General features: G+C 37.6%; 3 protein-coding genes across 3 annotated transcripts; 1 reads left to right on the top strand and 2 right to left on the bottom strand.

The window, feature by feature from the left end:
• The first annotated feature begins 11,434 nt into the window (after nucleotides 1-11,434).
• LOC114530143 lies at nucleotides 11,435-13,064 on the top strand. The gene is made up of 2 exons (XM_028551728.1): nucleotides 11,435-11,466; nucleotides 11,576-13,064. Exons 1-2 carry the CDS (start codon nucleotides 11,435-11,437, stop codon nucleotides 13,062-13,064), a joined length of 1,521 nt encoding a protein of 506 aa, XP_028407529.1.
• Nucleotides 13,065-14,084: 1,020 nt separating this feature from the next.
• Nucleotides 14,085-16,814, bottom strand: LOC114530142 (zinc finger MYM-type protein 1-like). Its single transcript, XM_028551727.1, has one exon. It carries the CDS (start codon nucleotides 16,812-16,814, stop codon nucleotides 14,085-14,087), a length of 2,730 nt encoding a protein of 909 aa, XP_028407528.1.
• Nucleotides 16,815-17,367: 553 nt separating this feature from the next.
• On the bottom strand, nucleotides 17,368-19,202 carry LOC114530141. The gene is made up of 2 exons (XM_028551726.1): nucleotides 18,957-19,202; nucleotides 17,368-18,853 (listed from the first exon to the last, which is right to left on the bottom strand). The coding sequence occupies exons 1-2, from the start codon at nucleotides 19,118-19,120 to the stop codon at nucleotides 17,368-17,370; spliced, it is 1,650 nt and encodes a 549-aa protein (XP_028407527.1). The 5' UTR covers nucleotides 19,121-19,202.
• Between the last annotated feature and the right edge of the window lie 315 nt (nucleotides 19,203-19,517).

Here is a 19,517-nt window from a genome sequence, read left to right as displayed (position 1 = left end):
TGCTTCGTGACCTCATGCATGAGATGACCTAGCTGCAGTGCATTGTCAAACTTTGCAGATAGTGTTTCCAGGCTTTCGGTAGATTTCTTTACCCTCTTCTGTAAGATGTTGTAAGAACTAGAAGTATTGATTATTTGGAAATCTTTGGATGTGATAACGCATTAAAGTAAGCTTACATGTAAAGTATAGCATGAGTAAAAGCGATTTATTCCAGTTCTAGTTGTGATGAAGCGTATGAAAACAAGTCCTATATGTCAGGTTTTTGTCTAGTCCTGTTGGGACTGTTGGTGAATAGTTATTTATATAATTAAGCCCCAAAATAATTAAAATATTGCTTATTCCAATATATAATTTGTTTCTTTTGTCACTAAACGAGCATTAAAACTTGACATTAACGACAGTGGTTAAATACCTCCATTGAAAAGAACAAGATAATTAGCTAATAAACGAAACAAAAAATAAATTTCAATAAAAACAATTGAATAAAAATATCTTTAATTTAAAAATTTGATTTTAATATTCTCTTATTGGTTCTATTTGATATTCTAGGATAAAGATGGCATACCTGTTAATATTGTGTTGTGGGGGTAACTTAAAGGTCAGAGTGAGCCAGCCTTTAAAGAAAAGTCCAAATTGGAAATTCCGTCTGATACTTTTGACAACATCAGATGGTTAGTTAACCAAAATGTGCTCTGATTTCCTTTTGGGACTGTAAAAATGGATTGTAATTATTTACTGTTTTATTTTTCTTTTATTATCCATTCCATGCTAGTTACCAAAGTTCTTAACCAGAGGTTTGGGCCTAAAAGAGCTTGCAACGTCATAAGGGCTAGGGGCATTTGAAACTACACCATCGGTGTCATAGACAAACGTAACCCTCACAAAACAGAAATTTTCACAGTGAGAACACAGAATCAGTGGAGTATATGGGAGAGAAATTGCAGAACATCCAAATGTGTTGTTGCAAGGTAATGACCATATTAAGCACAGCTCTGCTTCTTTTTTTTTTAACATCTTTCTATCCTTAATCCTCTTTCCACGACTGAGTCTTTTGCCTTGAATGCATACTTTAACTTTACCATGACTGAGTCTTTGCCATTGTATAATAATTATACTAATCATTTATAAGAAAAATATTGTGTCATATGGATTACCAAAAAAACAGCTAAGTACATGTAGCAGAAACACAGATTTAACAGACAATGTCCTTCTTTTTCACAAATTTTTAGTCTCACTTCTTCAAAAAGAAATTGTATGGGGCAGCTCCAAGGATGCCACAGCTGATTCAACAACTGGACAACCTTCCAATTCCAATGTTCCAGCTAGTGGACCAAAAAAAGGCAGGCCACGAAAGTCAAGCATCCGGGAAGATCTTCTGTTAGTAGAAGCACTAAAGTCTGGGAAGACTGTTGAACGAAATGAACGCCAAACAAAAAACCTGCAATATTTACAAGCAGGTGTGTACTGAGACTTTGAAAATATTCTTATTCCTTGTTCTTTCTCCCAATATGACTTTTTAACTTTTTATCTATTTCTGTCAATTCTGCAAGCTACATTTATAAGAAAATGATATCATTAACGATACACACACAATTCAGCCGTTGGCTGTGATATTAATATTTTTAATAAACTGTCTGTCTGTCTAACAGTGTTAAAGTGACATTTAACACAATGAATGTCCAGACAGTGAATAAGTGGATAGGGAGGTAAATAATAAAATACTTGATTTTTTCAGAATTGCAGAAATGTGGAGATGCCAAAGATATAACAGAAATCAGTGCTCGATGTGGTCTTTGTAATAGTACTGTTGCCCTACCTTCTGATCGTTAAGTAAAGGGCAAGGTTGGCTACTTCAAAAAAAGTAAGTAAGTTAATTTGGCCCCTCCTTATAATATAAAAGGCAATGCATACAGAAGCGATGACGTTTAACAACGATTCCTTAATTATATTTTACAGTCTCTCCCAGTACTCTATGGAGTAGTTCCCAGTATTCCTCAGTCATGGGGTAAAATCACAACACACAACTTACAACTCACACCGTAACACCATAGCTTGCCAACTATAAAGCGCTGACTTAATTAAGTCACCGCTTTAATAATGATAGTGTGGTACAACTTCTGTATTAATGACAGGATTAACATTGACCAAATATTTTTAAAGTTGTTTTAGTCACCAAACTGCTTCTACTGTAAGTTGTACATTATGTATTGTAACAGTTAAAACCTTAACAATCAATACTTTGTATTTTTTAGAACACTTCAGAGCATGTGAAAAGAAGCACCAAAATAGCAGGAAGAGAAAACGACAAACAGAGATGCTTTCCTTTCTGACCAAAAAGCCGAAAGATCTTAATGTGGCTGAAGGTGATGGAATGGCCAAAGATTCTCCAGGCTCAGATGTTGATCTAGATCTAGTTATAACCCAGCCAGTTACCACAGCGTAAGATCTCCAATACTTCACAGCTGTCAGTTACTTTGAATACCACATTTATTCATGTACCTATTTTAGAGAAGTTGTGTAATTGGTTTGAAATAAATCACATAAATAAGTAAACTGTTGTGTGTTGATCTTCTATCTCCAGGGATTCTGATATTGAAAGAAGCAGTAGTGAGAGTGACTTAGGGGAATGCGACCCTCAGTGCAAAAGCAGTGAAAGTGACCTGAATACTCCCAGCTCTTCCAGTGAAGATACTTACCATGGCCCCTATGCAGATCAGGCAGATAGACCAGATAGTGCAAATGATTTTGACTTTGATGATGAATGTTGGGTTTTTCCTATTAGTATCGAAGCAGCTGACAAAGTTTGCGTTAAACTTGATACACTAGTCCGAAATGGAACGTTGTCTAAAGAAGGAATCTTTTACAAACTCATCCGAGATGTTGTAAACCAGTTGCATGATCCAAAACATCATCAGTACGACAGAGAGGTAATTGAATTTTACAATTCAATAAGATATCTTGGTGGGGAGAGCACTGTGAGCCTTTTAAAAGGCAAAGGCTGGCACGGACAAGGGAGAAAGGGCAAAGGCCATTTTGAGGAAGGCGCTAAAAGGGGTAATTTTCATGGCCCATCTGCTGCAACATGCGCAAAACATCAAGCAGGTTATACTGTTAAAAGTGGTGTGATCCGGGATCTTGTTAGCACCATGATCAAGCTTGCTGATAACTCTGCTACTGTTAAACCACTAGTACACTCGACCATAGCCAGGGTATATCCAGTAGCAATAGCTAATGATGGCACTGCCCTCAAACCCGGGGTCAGGTTCAACGAAAGCGTTAAAAGAGTTGTAGGGCTAAATGTGGACGTAGACCTCACATTTGCACAACAGAACCCTAAACCAACTCCGGAGTTTCTTAAAGAGTCGGTGATAACAGAAGCAACTGTATCCTTTGCGACCAACCAAAGAGCCATCAAGGTCCACTCACTTAAGAAACCAGAAGTTATTGCTGAACTAACAAAGAAGGGAATCGACGCTACTGGTAATGTGAAGGAACTGATAGAAAGGTTAAATGCACAATTTCTGCAGCTGAAAACAAGATACACTTCTGAGCAGAAACGCGACGATGTCCTCCATTTGAATAAGGACGTGACTGTTTTTGATGCAATATGTTCTTCATCAGATGAAGTGTTGTTGGCAAGTTGCAAAACACAACAACAGATTTATCAGATTTCAGTCGGGAAGGATGGTGTTGGACTAACTGGCAGTGTCACAAAGCTAGTTGCCTACCCTGAGGGTACCGAGAAAGTCGCCAGCATGACTGTTAGCAATGGACACCTTTACTTTTCCTTGGAAGGGCCAAAGGGAGGGCTTTTCCAGTTTAATCTTGGTTCTAGTGTTACATCTTGCCTCGTGGCAGCTTCAGAACAATGTAAGGTGCACGGCGTTGCTACATTTAACGAGGGAATAGCATTCTCGGACCCGAAAGCACACCAAATCAAGCAATACAGCCCTTCCACTGGCATTTCTGTGTTAGCTGGAGATGGTGAGGAAGGAAGGGGCAAAGGACGGGCCGAATTCGCAAACTTCATGCAACCAACCGGACTTTGTTCGGAGTTTAATTGCAACCTGTTTGTCTGTGCCTCGCAACTCGGAGAGATTTCTATTGTTACTGGGTTGCAAGGCACATGCGATTTTCTTTCAGTTGTTGGAAAGTTGTACTGTTGTTTTGGTGTCCACAAGAAACACCAAGTGGTAACCCTATTGGAAGCTGACAAATATGAAGAAACACTGATGTCCATTGCAAGATACATCAAGCACTCAGTTGACGAAGTTAGGGACTTAACCGAAAACCAAAAGAAAAGCTTAAATGGGCCTGACGGAACAGTTGCATTGAAGACAGTTGATTCTGTTCAGATGATAGTTGATGGTGTCCTACAACTAGACAGCAATTTGCTAGCAGTAAACAGGGAATACAAGGTGAACCTGGAAAGCTGCATGACGGAGCAAGTGGAATCGCTTCATGCAACACACCACCTCAAACATGATGCCGGAGCTCATGTCCTCGATTACGCACGGTCATTTGGGAATACCGTTAAAGAAGGACTGAAGCGAACAACGATGTGGTCTGCCTACTATTTCACCAACAAAAAGTCATATTATCCCATCCCAACAAACTTGCTGAGATTTTGGGATATTCCCTTACTGCCACCACTGCCAGCTGTATCAATGAGCAATGTGCATAAGGATTTCATGAGAGAGTGGGCAAGAAATAATGGGAAGACTGTGCGGCAAAGAACTGTTAGACAGGAGACTACGAAGTACAAATCAGGCACACTTCCGTTGAACATGTATCAGACTGAAGAACAAATTGGAGAGAAAGTACAGTTTGATGGGGCAAGTGAGGACAGGGAAGAAGGGCAAGAAGAAATTTAAGGTGACAAGTATAGTGATGAAAGTGGTAGTGACCCTGGCAGTGATCTGAGTGACGATGAACTGACCAAACAAAACTTGTCGTTTTTGAGACCCACTCGCTCAGGACGCAATGTCTCAATCAATAAGAAGTATGATGTGTAACTGTCTTTATGGCCTTTTATTTGTAGTGGCTCTAAATGAAATGAAATACATGCATGTCGAGATTGAGGTAGATGTTTAAATGAGTTGAATCGACTAAACTAGCCGAACTACCGTAGCGGATAGACATCCTACGCTCTACCACAAAGGTGTTTTCAATCAACCAAGCTACAAAAGATTAAACATGCTGACGACCAGAACAGAGTCTGAAATTACCAAAAGATGGCCATATGTAACTATATCTACTGTGGTACTATTGCCAGGTACATTTTTGTAATGATTATATTTGTATGTTTTGCTAAACGTGGAAAGAATTTGTATTTTTACGTGAAAAATTATTTAGCCTTTGCATTTTTACATGAAACGTGATTGCTTACTTTTTTCTGTGAACGTGACACTGTTTTTCGAATTATTCGTGATGCATGAAAAGGGCAATTACTTTTGTGTGAAACTGTTTTCAGAACAGGTATAGGGGACCCTCTAGATATATAGATATATAGATATATATAGATAAATATAGATATATAGATATATATAGATATATATAGATATATATAAATATATATAGATATATATAGATATATATAGATATACATAGATATATATAGATATATATAGATGTATATAGATGTATATAGATATATATAGATATATATAGATATATATATATAGATATATATATAGATATATATAGATAGATATATATAGATAGATATAGATATAGATATAGATATAGATATAGATATAGCAAAATTCTTCCAAAAACAGCTGATGAAAAACAAGAATTGGAAGAACTTATTAGCCAAGGAAGAAATAAAGTCAAGGAGGACATAGGCCGATCCCGGCTTACTGACAATTTTCTTTTGAACGATGAAGATTTCGAGTTCCATTCTGCCATAGGTGATGTCAATGAAGTCCCTGTTCCACCAGCAAAAAGACCAAAAGTAAATGCTCAGGGTATGACTATTACTGTCGCTGATTATACCACTTACTGCGCGGATAAAACCATACTGGAAAATTTGTCTGTCCATCAAACCTTTCCATCTGTTCATCAAAATGCTTTCTCGCCAACTGTTTTACACACAACACTCCCATTTCCAACACAACGTAACGTCCCTGGTTATCATTTTCATAAATTATAACCCTTTTTGTGTCGCGACCATTCTACTAGACTACTACGTTCCTCAGCATCAGCAGTATATTGTTCCCCAACATCAATTAACACATGTAAATTCAACAACGTTTCAGTAGGCAGCAACACCTCACAGCGTTCAGTACAATCCATCATATGTAAATAATGTAACTCACTCAGAATCTGACCAAGCCGTAAGCGACAATACCTACAAAAATGGTTGTCAAAATCAAACGACTTTGCTTGAGCCTGCAGAGGCTGCTTCACACAGTAGGCATTCATAACCATGCTATTGTAGAAAGTTTCGGAAAACAACTTAAGCGAAATATTTGGACTTCAAATTCAAGATTAACAAGACGCCAGCTCAGGCGTTAACTCCGGCGTGTGTGCCCCACCAGTGGATGGGCCAGCATGACTGAGCTATATAATAATTTTTTATTAAAACATTATATAGTTCAGTGGCGAGCATCCTTGTTCTCAGATAATTGGCCATTGATGACGTCACGAAAATTTAAAGCATGCGAAATGAGGCCGAATAGAGGCTAGTTTAACAATCGAATGCTCGATCCTCATTTTTATTTTGTTTAAATATTCGAGGGATTGAGAAAGTTTTGTGCAATTTTTTTTGTGAAAGGTGAATTACTTGAAATGCAAGGGAAGATTCTTATATTTGTCAGAAATTTGAGTTAAACTAGCGTATACGACTAAGGTGTATTTTATGGTCGCTCACCCCACGTGTTAGAGGTGTACGTATTAAGAGACAAAACGTATTCATAAGTGGTTTTTCTTAGATAAAGATGATTGTTAGATTGGAAGTTTCATTATAAGACATGGTGACCTGTGTTGACAAGATGTAGTTAAAAAGGGACAGGTATTTTGAGTATTTAGTAAGCTTAAATGTTCTGTATGAGCATGTCTGGCTAAAAATTTAATTTTTGGGTATGAAAAGGCAGTGTCCAGTATCCTTGTTTAATATATAGGATATGTCAGACTTTAATTGGGAGAGGAATTTTTAATTGTGAAAGTTATAAACATGTATAGGCCCTGCTCATGCAGCTAGGAGATAATTAAAGCACATAGTTGTGATTGAAAACTTAAGTGTAAAAGAAACTAGGAAGTATAGAACAAATAATGAAAGTGAACAATCATATACTGTTCAATTAACTTTTATTTAAAAATGGATTTTTTTAGAAAGCAAGTATTTACAATGATGAAAATTATTCAGAAAAAACTACAATTTCAAACTTGAACAGCCTGTATATAAGCATATAAAAGACTAGAATGTCAATTAAAAACTTAGTTAATGTCCAAAGTTTCAAGGTCATCTTTTGGCATTTCAGAATCTTCATACTGGATAGCACTTTCTATGATGTTTCGGTTTGGGTCTATCTCCAGTGTGTATTTTGTTGTCAGCAGAAGAACCTTATCTTTTTCATCCAGCTGAGGTTTTGGCTCTGTCCAGTTCAACAAGCTCAAGATAACCTAAGGAGAGAGTAAAGAAATTGTTAATTTTATCTACATATAAAGAAGGTAATCTTGGTTAAACCTTAAAGAAGAATAGTTGAGTGGCTTGACATGATTTAAAATTATTTCACTGTGACATTAATATACTTACAGATTGAGTTGCTGTGTACCAGTTATTATCTAAAAGCATCACCAGGCACTGGTTTGTCACAGTAGCTAGTCTTGATAAGAAAGATCCCTTGCAGGATGCACAATCCCTTGTGACCATGTTGACAGCTGTTTGGACAATGGTCGACTTACAGAGGAAGCACTTGCATGCGTACTGAAAGTTTTTTAATTGCCAATACGGCCGTTGTCATTTCGATCTTTGTAGCGAAAGTTTCCAGATTCGCAACGACTTCTATTTTATCTCCAGGCTGAACTTTGATGGTTGTCTCAAAACTGGTGGTCAGATTCATTTTGCCATTTAAGGTAGTTGTTACCAAGTTTTCAAGAAGGATAACATCGTCGGTGTTAAAGGAGACTTTTTGTGCTTGTTGTCTCCACAGGACCAAGTTCACCTGGCCGGTCTCATCAGCTAAGACGACTTCGCGTTTGGTTTTCGAATCAGGAAACGCACCGACCTCGTATGGTTCTTCAATCTTAATGACCTTTGCTTTAACGTTGATGAATCTGGGACGCGTTAGGTTGTCTGACTCAAGAAGTTGTTGGATTTTCATGGTGGAGCAGCCGACGATGGGGACGTCTTTCGACGTGTTGGCCATCAGCAGTTCTTTGTCGAGGAGTATCTTTACGGCATTGGGGTTGTTGTCATAAGACTGCTTGATTTTGAACGAGCTCAGTTCGTAGTAGCTTTTCTGTGCTTCGAACTTGCCGAAAGTTACTTCGAACTTCGACGCAAGTTACTTTTGTTAACCACCGCGTACGTCAGGCTTTTCGAGACTTTTCTGAGAGATTTGGAAACTGGCGATGCCTTTAGTTCGTCAATCGTGGTGGACTTTCGTTTAATCGGCGTTGACGTCATGTTGCTCTTCTTTCTAGCCGTTCTTGGATTTCTTCTATCTTCGTCGCAGATGAATATTCAAAATCGAATGAAAATTAGAGTGTTTGCAACCCATATTTATAGAGAAGCTCAGCCAAACAGTGTGAAGATGATGTCATGGAAAAGTTTAAAAATAATTGTGGAAATATTTTGAGTTCAACGTTAAAAATACAAACAATTGATGGGGTAAAGCCTAAATATAGACTTCAAAGGACGATGATGTAATTGAAATGCACATCTTTGTATTTAGTTTTTTTAACTAGAAAACAAAAGATTTGATAACTCCTTTTTTCACAGGATTCTATGGATCATACTGATGACATAGGAGCAAACATTAGAGAAAATATATATCTGTTTTTTAACCATTGTTTATATTATTTATTGTTCATGTCTATTAACGTAACAGGCGTGGTTTTGGCGTGTTATTCAAACATGGGATGACGTAATATTTTGGTAAATTTCAGATTTGTCAGTCAACTTAAAGAACGCCTGGTACAGTGATCTCTGTGCATCATTTTTGGTTATAATATTGAGGGTCTCCATCATTTATTAATTGCCAAAATTTTGCTTGCTTTGAATTTCTTTGAACATAAATTTAATGTCTTAATTCAGTGTATTCTGCCTATTAATGCTGATGTCATCTAAAGGTTTTTTCTGACAATTCATATTTGGAACAGAACATTATTAATAGTGGCAGTTCATGGCTAAATATATAAACTGATGTGTCTGTTACTGCAGAAAACGATGATGTAATTAATCAAGATCCATATCTCTATTTTAGTCTTTCTAATTAGAAAACAAAAGATTTGATGACTAGGAGTAATTTTAAAACTCCCTCCCCACTGAAAATAATAGCTCATAGAGGACCGAAATGTTGTTGGACATTGAGAGAACGGATTGTATTTCTAAAAAGTGTATGAAGTTTAAAATGTAAACCAACCCTATGTTCACTTACGGAATTGACATTCATCTTAAGAATTTGAGAAATATCTTGTTTAGAGTCGTTATGTCCCCTGCTACAATCAAAACAACTTTAAATTGCCAAATTGTTCCTCTTTAATTTAAATAAAAATCAATAACTCTTATCATAGATTTTATGCATAAAAGAAAATCAATTTTAAAACGAAAAACACCAACTGACACTTAATATCGTCTTTTCAATTTTTGACAGTTTAGTGGGGAGGGAGTTTTAAAATTACTCCTAGTCATCAAATCTTTTGTTTTCTAATTAGAAAGACTAAAATAGAGATATGGATCTTGATGAATTACATCATCGTTTCCTGAAGTAACAGACACCTCAGCTTATATATTTAGCCATGAACTGCCACTATTATTACTGTTTGGTTCTAAATATAAATTGTCACAAAAACTTTTTGATGACATCAGCGTTATAGGCAGAATACAATGACATTAAATTTATGTTCAAAGAAATTCAAAACATGCAAAATTTTCACAATTAATAAATGATGGAGTCCCTCAATATTATAACCAAAAGTGATGCACAGAAATCACTGCACCCAGCCCTCTTTAAGTAGACTGACAAATCTGAAATTTACTAAAATATGATGTTATCCGGTCTTTGAATAACACGCCAAAACCACGCCTGTTACGTTAATAGACATGAACAATAAATAATATAAACAATGGTTAAAAAACAGATATATATTTTCTCTAATGTTTGCTCCTATGTCATCAGTATGATCCATAGAATCCTGTGAAAAAAGGAGTTATCAAATCTTTTGTTTTCTAGTTAAAAAAACTAAATACAAAGATGTGCATTTCAATTACATCATCGTCCTTTGAAGTCTATATTTAGGCTTTACCCCATCAATTGTTTGTATTTTTGGTTTATGGTCGTTTCGTACTCTTGTCATTTCGTACTTCTGCCGTTTCGTACCCAGGCCTGGTCGTTTCGTACCCAGACATGGTCGTTTCGTACCCAGACATGGTCGTTTCGTACCCAGACAAGGTCGTTTCGAACTTTACACATGAGGGACTTAATGAGCTAGCTTTGCAGAAACAAGAAGACGAATATATTTTATTTAAGCTCATTTCAACTGCCGAAAAATATATCCGTGATCTGTCCGTTTATTTTTTACTTATACAACTGAACACTAACTATTGACACAAAGATCTTTGTACACAGGGTTACATTAAAGGATCCGCCTCACTTTTCCTTCAGAAACTAACTGAATGTTAAGTTCTACAAGCAAGGCTTCCTTATGAAATAGCTCAATTAGCCTGTAGAACGGTATTCCACGACGACCAAAATACATTCAACTTTAGCAGCACCGTTTCTAGCCTCCCAACACGTGTCGCACTTTGGAGCGCGTTTTGGAAATCAAAGACATCGCCAACAGTCCAACACGCGTACAACACGAACACAGATAATCTTCGGTTAGGTCTTGTAAAATTTTTAAATCTCTCGGAGACAGGTTCTCACAACAAGAATGGTACCACATGCATTCGGCATCCTTCGCAAAAGATCGAATTGTCATTGCATTGCAGACTGCAAGTACCACATGGCCATTTGCGCTTAAGTGTGCGTGTAGACTTTCGGACCATTTTCAAAACGATAAATTTGAACTGCCGAATGAAAAACTTAAATGTTGCAATACAGAGTTTCAAGTCAACAAAGAAAGTAGTTTTTATCAACGCTTTTAATGAAAACTGAACTGATTGCAATAAAAGCAGTCATATAGCATTTGAGTACGAAACGACTAAAATCGGGGTACGAAACGACCATCAATTAGAGTACGAAACGACCAGGGATATGGGTACGAAATGACAAGAGTACGAAACGACCTGACACCCTTGTACTGAACCATTCAAGTGAGTAGTTTAATGTTTACCTAATTTTTATTCAGCGAGTGAATTAGATAAAAATGGCAATTAACTTATTCAACATAAATTATTTTATTGTAGGCTGTTCACATTTCCTGGGAAAAAGAAAAACCCTGAGGATAGAAAGAAATGGCGTGTTCTTATCAATCGTCAAAGCAAAACCAATAAATTATGGAGCCCAGGTTCAAAGTCCAGGGTGTGCTCAGAGCATTTTGAAGAAGGCTGTTCCTATCCAACCAAAAATTTGGGATATGATGCAAGAGAAAAAATGTTCAAACTTTTTCCATCACCGAAGAGGAAACGTAGACGGCTGGATTATGTAGAGGAGGTGCCATCAGACTTATCACAGGTACTTCCTCCTGAATCAACTGATGAACAAGATGTTAGTAACTCTGGTGTTAATGAACATAGAGAACATGGCATGTCTGAATTAGTGGATGAGAGTGTATCATCACAGATAAGTGAGCTGCAGAAAAAAGTAGAGGCTTTGACTTTAGAGAAAGAAGCTTTAAGCAACACTTTGGATGAATCCCAGAAAGTTGCCAGAAGCCTAGCCTCAGAGAACAAATCAAAAAGCTGGAGAATAAAAGTTTTACGTAAAAAAATGTTAAACGACCAAAAAAGTTGTCAATGCAAACAGCCCTTGCACACAGTTCTCTTAAAAAGTGACAGTGATGTGACATTCTACACTGGACTCCCCAACAAGGCTTGTTTCGATTCTGTTCACCAGTTGGCATCTCCATATTTGAAAAAGAGGTGGTTTGGTAAAAAGAAATCAAAAGTTGGAAGGCAAGGTTCAAAATCATCCAAAATAGGACGAAAACCAGCTCTTTCTAGCACAGATGGGATGTTTTTAACATTGTTAAAACTTCGACTTGGTCTAACTGAAAAAGACTTGGCAGCAAGGTTTAAAATCGCACAGAGCACTGTGTCTGCTATTTTCAAAAGCTGGGTGCGGTTGCTAGCCAAAGTACTTGGATGTCTTATATTTGTGCCAGATCAAGAAAGCTTGAATGTTACCCGCCCTAAACGCTTTGACAATGCTAAACATGTTTCTCAAATTATTGATTGCTTTGAAGTGTTCATCGAGACGCCAAAGAGCTTGGAACTTCAAAAACTTACATGGTCTGAATACAAGCATCATAACACTATTAAGTTTTTGATTGGATGCTTACCCAACTCAAATGTATCATTTCTGTCATGCTCATACCCAGGGGTCATTTCTGACAAAAAAATCGTGAAAGAGTCTAATTTTTTGGACACATGCCCCAGGTATTCTTATATTATGGCTGACAAAGGCTTTAGCATCCAAGACGACTGTGCAGCTAGAAATGTTGGTTTGTACATCCCCCCTGGAAAACGTGGGTGCTACCAAATGTTACCTGCAGAGATAAAAAAAACCAAACGCATTGCTAATTTAAGAATTCTTATTGAACAAGTTATTCGACAAGTCCGCAGTTTTAAGATCTTGGCTCAAGAGGTTCCACTTACATTGTTACCATGCATAGATGATGCAGCAGTTGTGTGTGCAGCCTTAACAAATTTCAAAAAACCAATTTTCAAGGACTAGACTTATTTTATAGAGTTAGTTCTTAAGCTAATATAAATAGTTTATCTGTAATATAAATAGTTTATTTGCATGTTTTACAAAACCACTTTGCCTTGCCACGTCTTGCTGTTCTTTTATGTCCACACATCCAAAGTGCAGCCACCGACCACATTTGGAGCAACAAATGCTATTCTTCTCAAATGTATCTGGATTGTCTACACAGTCCTCAGAACAAACATAACACAAGTAGAGCTTTGGCATGACTTCTTTTCTCGATTTTCTCTTCTTTACTTTCTTGGCAGCAATGCAAGAAGACTTCACACATGGACCTATAGTATCTAAATTTTCTTGTGGCATGCTCACCATGTCTGTAGAAGTAGAGGACTCTGTAATTACCAACAACTGAGAATGATTATATTGAATAAGCTGAGGAGCTAAGTGTCTCATCCAAAATTGAATTAAATTTGCTTTCACTTTTGTCCAATGATCCTCATCAAAATTAATTTTCTCCATGTGGTAACCATGGTGACTATACACAAAAAACCATGCAAATGTTTTGTCTGTTAGAGCCAGTTGGCCTTGTATTTGTGTATAATATGAATGACTGTGTTTAAGCTTGAGTGATGTTGTCTGATGAGTGTTGACTTCCTGCAAATAATTCAAGTTTTCAGCAGAAGGTGTAGTCTCGCAAATAGAGTAGGGGCATTTGATTTCAACCATAGGCGTACGGGCATATTTTTTTTAGGGGGGCTGCGCTCAATTTGCCCGAATGACATGACGTCATAGATTTTGTGACGTCATCATAAAATTATATAATCTGAGAAGACTACAAATGAAAGGATTTCCTTTGAAGATTGACAGACGTAATATAAAAAGAAATATCATCCCTAGCCATTTAAATTCTAAACTAAATATATTCATTACGATTTACAACGAAAGAAAAAGTGACTAACATAATAACATTTTATTTGATATATGAAATTCCGTCATGTTTTGCACTAGACATGCAAGGAATTTAGTTTTGTAAAACTATAATCTAGACTAGAAGAAATATGATTTACGATTACGTCGCTGTCCAAAAATGTCAATTATCTTTTCCATATCGTTCTTTAAAGTGCTATTTGCATAAGCTCTCTCAATATTGATAAGGGCAATGCTGTTTAAGCGTTTTTGCCCCATTGTACTTCGAAGATAGGTTTTCAAGCGGCGAAGAGCGCTAAAAGATCTCTCAGCAGAGCAGGATGTTGCAGGGATCGTGGCCAGAATCGAAAATACTTTGTAAGCAACAGGAAGAACTTCATGAACACCATTTTCAAACATTTTCCTCACAATTTCAGCGGCGTTTTTTCTTTCAGGATCAGGGTTATCAGCATCAATATTCTCATAGACGTTTTTCTCACTGCCAAGAAGCTCACTGTCGATACTATAGAAGTCTGATACCAACTCAATATTCTTCATGGTCGGAGAGCTGCTGAAGACTATGTCTGCAAGTGCCAATAGCACCTCTTGATCATTACCTTCAAATCTATATTTCATCTCCGCGACAATCCTGTCAATGCTTAGGTAGTAACATGTGATACGATAGTGGTCTTCCACTGTTCGGTACTCCACTTCTGCATTCACTTCAGGCATTTCGCCGACAAGTGTCTGCAGCCGGCGTGATGGCTGTTTGAGTCTTGGTACCTTTGCATCTTTGAAATTGAAATCAGTACCCTCAATTTGTTCCTTGATTTTGTCTGCCATGATTTCAGCGCGCGACCACAAGAGATCAAAATTTTCCTGGGTACGACATTCACTTAGTGTTTTGATCACGCCATCAACACTCTTCTTTGCCGTTACGACATCCATCTGCTTTCCTTGTAGGTATCTGCTCAAACCATCGGTGTTGGACAAAACAACCTTTAATACCATCAAACCAAAAACGAATCGAAAGTCACAAATCGAGTTAAGTAGGGAATTGCTGTCATTGTACGTCTTCGGATCACGATCTTTTGAGAGTGAGAGAAGAGCCTCGATGATCTTAGGCATTTGGTTTACCACTGCCTTTACAGCTGCCCAGCGACAAGACCATCTAGTAGCGCTCTGCGATTTAATTGTCAGTTTAAAATCTTCGCCCTCATCTTCGACTTCGATATCCTTGAAGATAGCGTGGCGTTTGGGACTTCCTTCCAAAAAATTATGGAGACTCTGGATCACGCCTAAAGCTTTCTGAAGTGGCTCAATTGTGGTCATAGTATCTTGTAGCGCCAAGTTAAGCCGATGTCCATGGCAATGAACGTAGATACTAAGAGGTGAACACTCCTTCATACGTGCGGCAAGCCCTTTACGAGCGCCACTCATATTTGCAGCGCCATCAAAGCATTCTGCAACTATGTCTTCTAACTTCAACTCCAGCTTGCTAATGGCTGTCTTCACTAGCTCATATAATACTTCCCCTTCCGTGGATTTAGTTGAATAGAAACCAATAAATGTCTCTTTAGTTTCGCCATTGAAAACATATCTAAGGAAAATGGATACTTGCTCTGTTCGACTGATATCTGCTGTTTCGTCTACAACTATTCCGTAATAGTCGCTACTTCTCGCTTCAGCTGCTATCCTCTCAAGCATGACGTTTGCTACTATTTCTAGTAGTTCATTTTGAACAACAGGCGATGTCCACTGAGCATGTAACTGGAGCTGGCTTTGCAGTTTAGACCTCAGCCAAGGCAAATCGTTGCATCTTATGCAAAGTAACTCGAGAAAGTTCCCTCGATTTATGTCAGATACCTCCCATATATCATTCCGGGTCTCTTCATGACCTCTAATCGCAACATTCTGTTGCGCAGTATACATCAAGGATTGTATGATTACTTTTAAGTATTGTCTGTTACTGGCAACCTGGTCCTTGTGTGCAGTACTCAGCTGCTGTAGGACGGAAGTTTTGTTTCTCTGCATTGCTTTGAACTGAAGCCATCTTGCCATGGACCTGACATGGTTCTCGCTCTTGCCGTGTTTTGCTAGCTTTGCTGACTTCTTCCAATTCTTAAACACAAATGAAGTATCTTTCCCAAATTCCACGCAGGCAAAACACACGCATGCATCCTTATCCACTTCATAACTTATCCACGGATACTTCTTGTACCATTCAGATTGAAATCTTCGCACAAATGTTTCATTGCCGAATTTTCTTGCAGGATACTCCGCTAATATAGGCTGTTTTGGGGCGTGAAGGGACGAAATCTGTTCTGTATTTTCACTGGGAATGGAAACCTTTTCAGGCTGTTCGTCTAGAATATGTGCTGGTGAACTAAGATCATCCATTGGTGTAGCTGCTAGAATACTAGACATCGTCATTGATTCTGGTGTAACATTTTCGCTATCTGTCACTGTATTCTGTTCACTATTTTCTCTGAGCTGTGACAATGCATTTAATTCAACATCATCAATGAACGCCGTTATTGGTTCTTTGCTCACGAGTTCCTTCACATTTTTGTCCGGCAGATCTTCATCAAAAGACACTGTGGCTGCAAAGTCTTTACTACCACTCGATTCAGTTCCAGGTTGGGTTATGTCATACTGCAGGTCATCGTCCTTGGTTGTCATGTTACTTTTTAGAAAGAAATTACTGATTTTCGACTGGGATGAGTCTGATGATTCCATTACTGGATGGCATTTTACTTTTTTACCATTATGAACCAATCGAGAATGCACCTCTTGATAATCACTATCGATTTCCTTATTGCATTCCTCGCACCGAACACGGTGTCGGTACCGCCTTTTACGAGATGCCATACGCTTTATTAGAGCTTGGTTATTGAGTTTTGTAATATTCCAGGCGATTATTTATATAGCGACGAAGCGGTCAAAAAAGATAAAGGCCTGAGGAAAGACTAGTGTAAGTTTACTTCACATGCACACACATGTGGTTTAGATCCAACTCTATTATTCAATATTTCGCATTTGGTATTTATGCTCTCGTTCCATAGGGCGTGTACGCTTCCTTTATTATCTAGAATGCTATATTTATTATCAACTGCTATATTTATATATTAATCTCGGACGCACTTGCAATGGTGCATCCGCGGCAGCTTACTTTTCCTTATTCTATTAGTATTAGCCTATATTTAAATTTAATCCATTATCCGATATCCGTTACACTAGTCTAAACTGTGTGGTATAAAATTACTTATCCGATTGTGATCAAAACCAAATCCGGTTAATTTATAGCACTTAACCTTTAATAAAGGTTAATTTGACGCACATGCTTGAACCAGTTATGCGATCTATGCTAATATACACAACAGTTTCAGTTTAGCGTTATTGGGTGAATAGATTCCCCGTGTAATCACCAGACCGTCGTAACGTCTTTGCCCGAATGACAAGACTCTTTTTGCCCGAATAGATTAATTCCCCCAAAAATTAGGGGGGCTGCAGCCCCCCCAGCCCCACCCCCCCGTACGCCTATGATTTCAACAACAAAGTCTCTACAGCATTTGCAAGATCCTTCCAAATCAGGACTTGCAGAAAGATAAGGTAGTTCTTTATCAATAATCATCCCAGACTCCTGAAATTGACATTTGATATGTGTTTTACTCAGAATATTCTTCACTTTTTCCTTTGCATGAGTTTCCATTGCTATACCATGTTTAGTTGCAACAGTTTCAAATTTTTTTCTTTCAATTAATTCTTTAACAAGAGCATTTGTGGATACTGATGGATTGTTGTTGACTGAGTTTATTTTAGTGTAGACATTGTGATATTTGGAAGCTGTTATTCTTCCTTTCCTAAGCTCATGCCACAGTTTTGAATTTGCCTGATCCTTGGTGTTATTGTATATGCTATTTACCACATCCTCTGATATTTCCAAAGTCAATGTAAACTTGCTGACATTGTTTTCCAAGGAGCTGTTTTCATCATACACATATGCATCTGATTTTTTCATAACTGAGTGTGACAGGAGGTTATTAGTATCAGTACTTTGCACACTAGATGTTCTCTTTTTCTTAATTTCCATGATTTCTACAAAGCGAGATTCAGGGATGTGGTCTTTTACAAGACTGTATATTTTTTTCCGCATTGATTCTGGATTTTCAACCTCTTTCGTTTCATAAGGTGAAAAATTTTTGTAAGCAGTGCAGTTGGGTTCATTTTCTGATGTTCCTTTTCTTTTTCTGTAACTTGCTTTCACAACAGTGAGTTCACCAATTGGCTTTATAGAAAGAAGTGACTTTGTTGCAGCAGGCACATTCCATGTTGATAACTTGCTGGTACAAGTAGGTTTTGTTACGCCACTTGAAACAGCAGCCTCTATCCGGAAGAGCATTGCTGTAACATGGTTACAACTTCCAAGAAGGCCGGCAGTACATGTACAATAACCACTTACAATTTTTCCTCCGGGTCCCTTCTTTTCAGCTGCAACCCAAACATTATAGGGAGTTGAAGATGTTCTTTGTGAGGGTGTGACTTTACATTTTAAAAAACATATTTTGCTCTCTACACTCACAGGGTGATAGAAAATCTCCTTGACAAAGTCACATGCGAAATACCTGTAACTTTTCCCTTCTTTATAGTCATTGTTTAAACGATGCAATAAATCATCTGGTGCGTTTATTCCATATAGATAGTTTGCAATATCGTGATAATAAATAGGAGGCCATTCCTGAAGACCACCATTCTCTTCTCCAATCCACTCTTTTTTCTTAAGTGTTAAAGGATCTGGCAAAATGGTTTTTCCGATTATGAGTTTCATTTTGTATTCTTTCTTGGTAGATATTAGTTGCTGTTCAGCAGTTATATCTACTGGCACATTTTCCTCCCACGCCGCAAAGGCCCTAAAATATTAATAATGTATTTTGTGAGGAAGCGTGAAAAATTCAAATTTAGGGAGTAGCCTAAACGCATCAAAGTTTATAAAAGGTATAAAATAAAACGCACCTCGATACTAGTGTCTCAAAATCACCATCGGTTGACTTTTTACGTAATGAAAGAAAATCTCTCAGTGCTTCAATTTTCATCAATTTGAAATCACTTAGAGTCATATCAAGTTTCATAATTGCAACATCTGCATCCCGGCTTCCATCATCGCTGTTTTTTGCCATTTTTGTTGGTTTAAAAAGATATTTTATAAAATTATACTTAAATTATACATATCATATACATTCCCGCCCTCGATGACTTAAATTTCATGTAATTTAATTGATATAGTGGTTGAAATATTATTACTACGCGCGGCCATTTTGAATTGTTTACCTCCATTAGCGTGTTGCTACGCAACAACGGAGCGAACATTCCTAGTTTCCGATAACGTGTATTATTTACATGTATTGCTGTCCAGGGTGCATTCTGTGTAGACCTCGCGCCGAAGGTGACTTGAGGCTCTTTTGCCATGCGCCAAGTGAGCCCATTTTGTGCGCTCCCTATGATGTCAGGTACCGTTGTAAAAAAAAATATTCAGAGAAGTACAGAAGAAAATATAACAATTAGACTTTCTCAATT

The sequence above is a fragment of the Dendronephthya gigantea genome, unplaced genomic scaffold (assembly GCF_004324835.1).
Source record: "Dendronephthya gigantea isolate DGI-Jeju-01 unplaced genomic scaffold, DenGig_1.0 000060F, whole genome shotgun sequence".
In the NCBI taxonomy this organism is placed as follows: domain Eukaryota; kingdom Metazoa; phylum Cnidaria; class Anthozoa; order Malacalcyonacea; family Nephtheidae; genus Dendronephthya; species Dendronephthya gigantea.
This window is presented reverse-complemented; position numbering and strand designations above follow the sequence as displayed.

Bases quoted from the DNA above. Each gene is read 5' to 3' on its own strand.
- LOC114530143 (XM_028551728.1), top strand. From the start codon at position 11,435: ATGACAAGAGTACGAAACGACCTGACACCCTT. The intron at 11,467-11,575 runs GTACTGAACCAT...ATTTTATTGTAG, and splicing joins CGAAACGACCTGACACCCTT to GCTGTTCACATTTCCTGGGA.
- LOC114530142 (XM_028551727.1), bottom strand. From the start codon at position 16,814: ATGGCATCTCGTAAAAGGCGGTACCGACACCGTGTTCGGTGCGAGGAA.
- LOC114530141 (XM_028551726.1), bottom strand. From the start codon at position 19,120: ATGGCAAAAAACAGCGATGATGGAAGCCGGGATGCAGATGTTGCAATT. The intron at 18,854-18,956 runs GTGCGTTTTATT...TTAATATTTTAG, and splicing joins TTTGAGACACTAGTATCGAG to GGCCTTTGCGGCGTGGGAGG.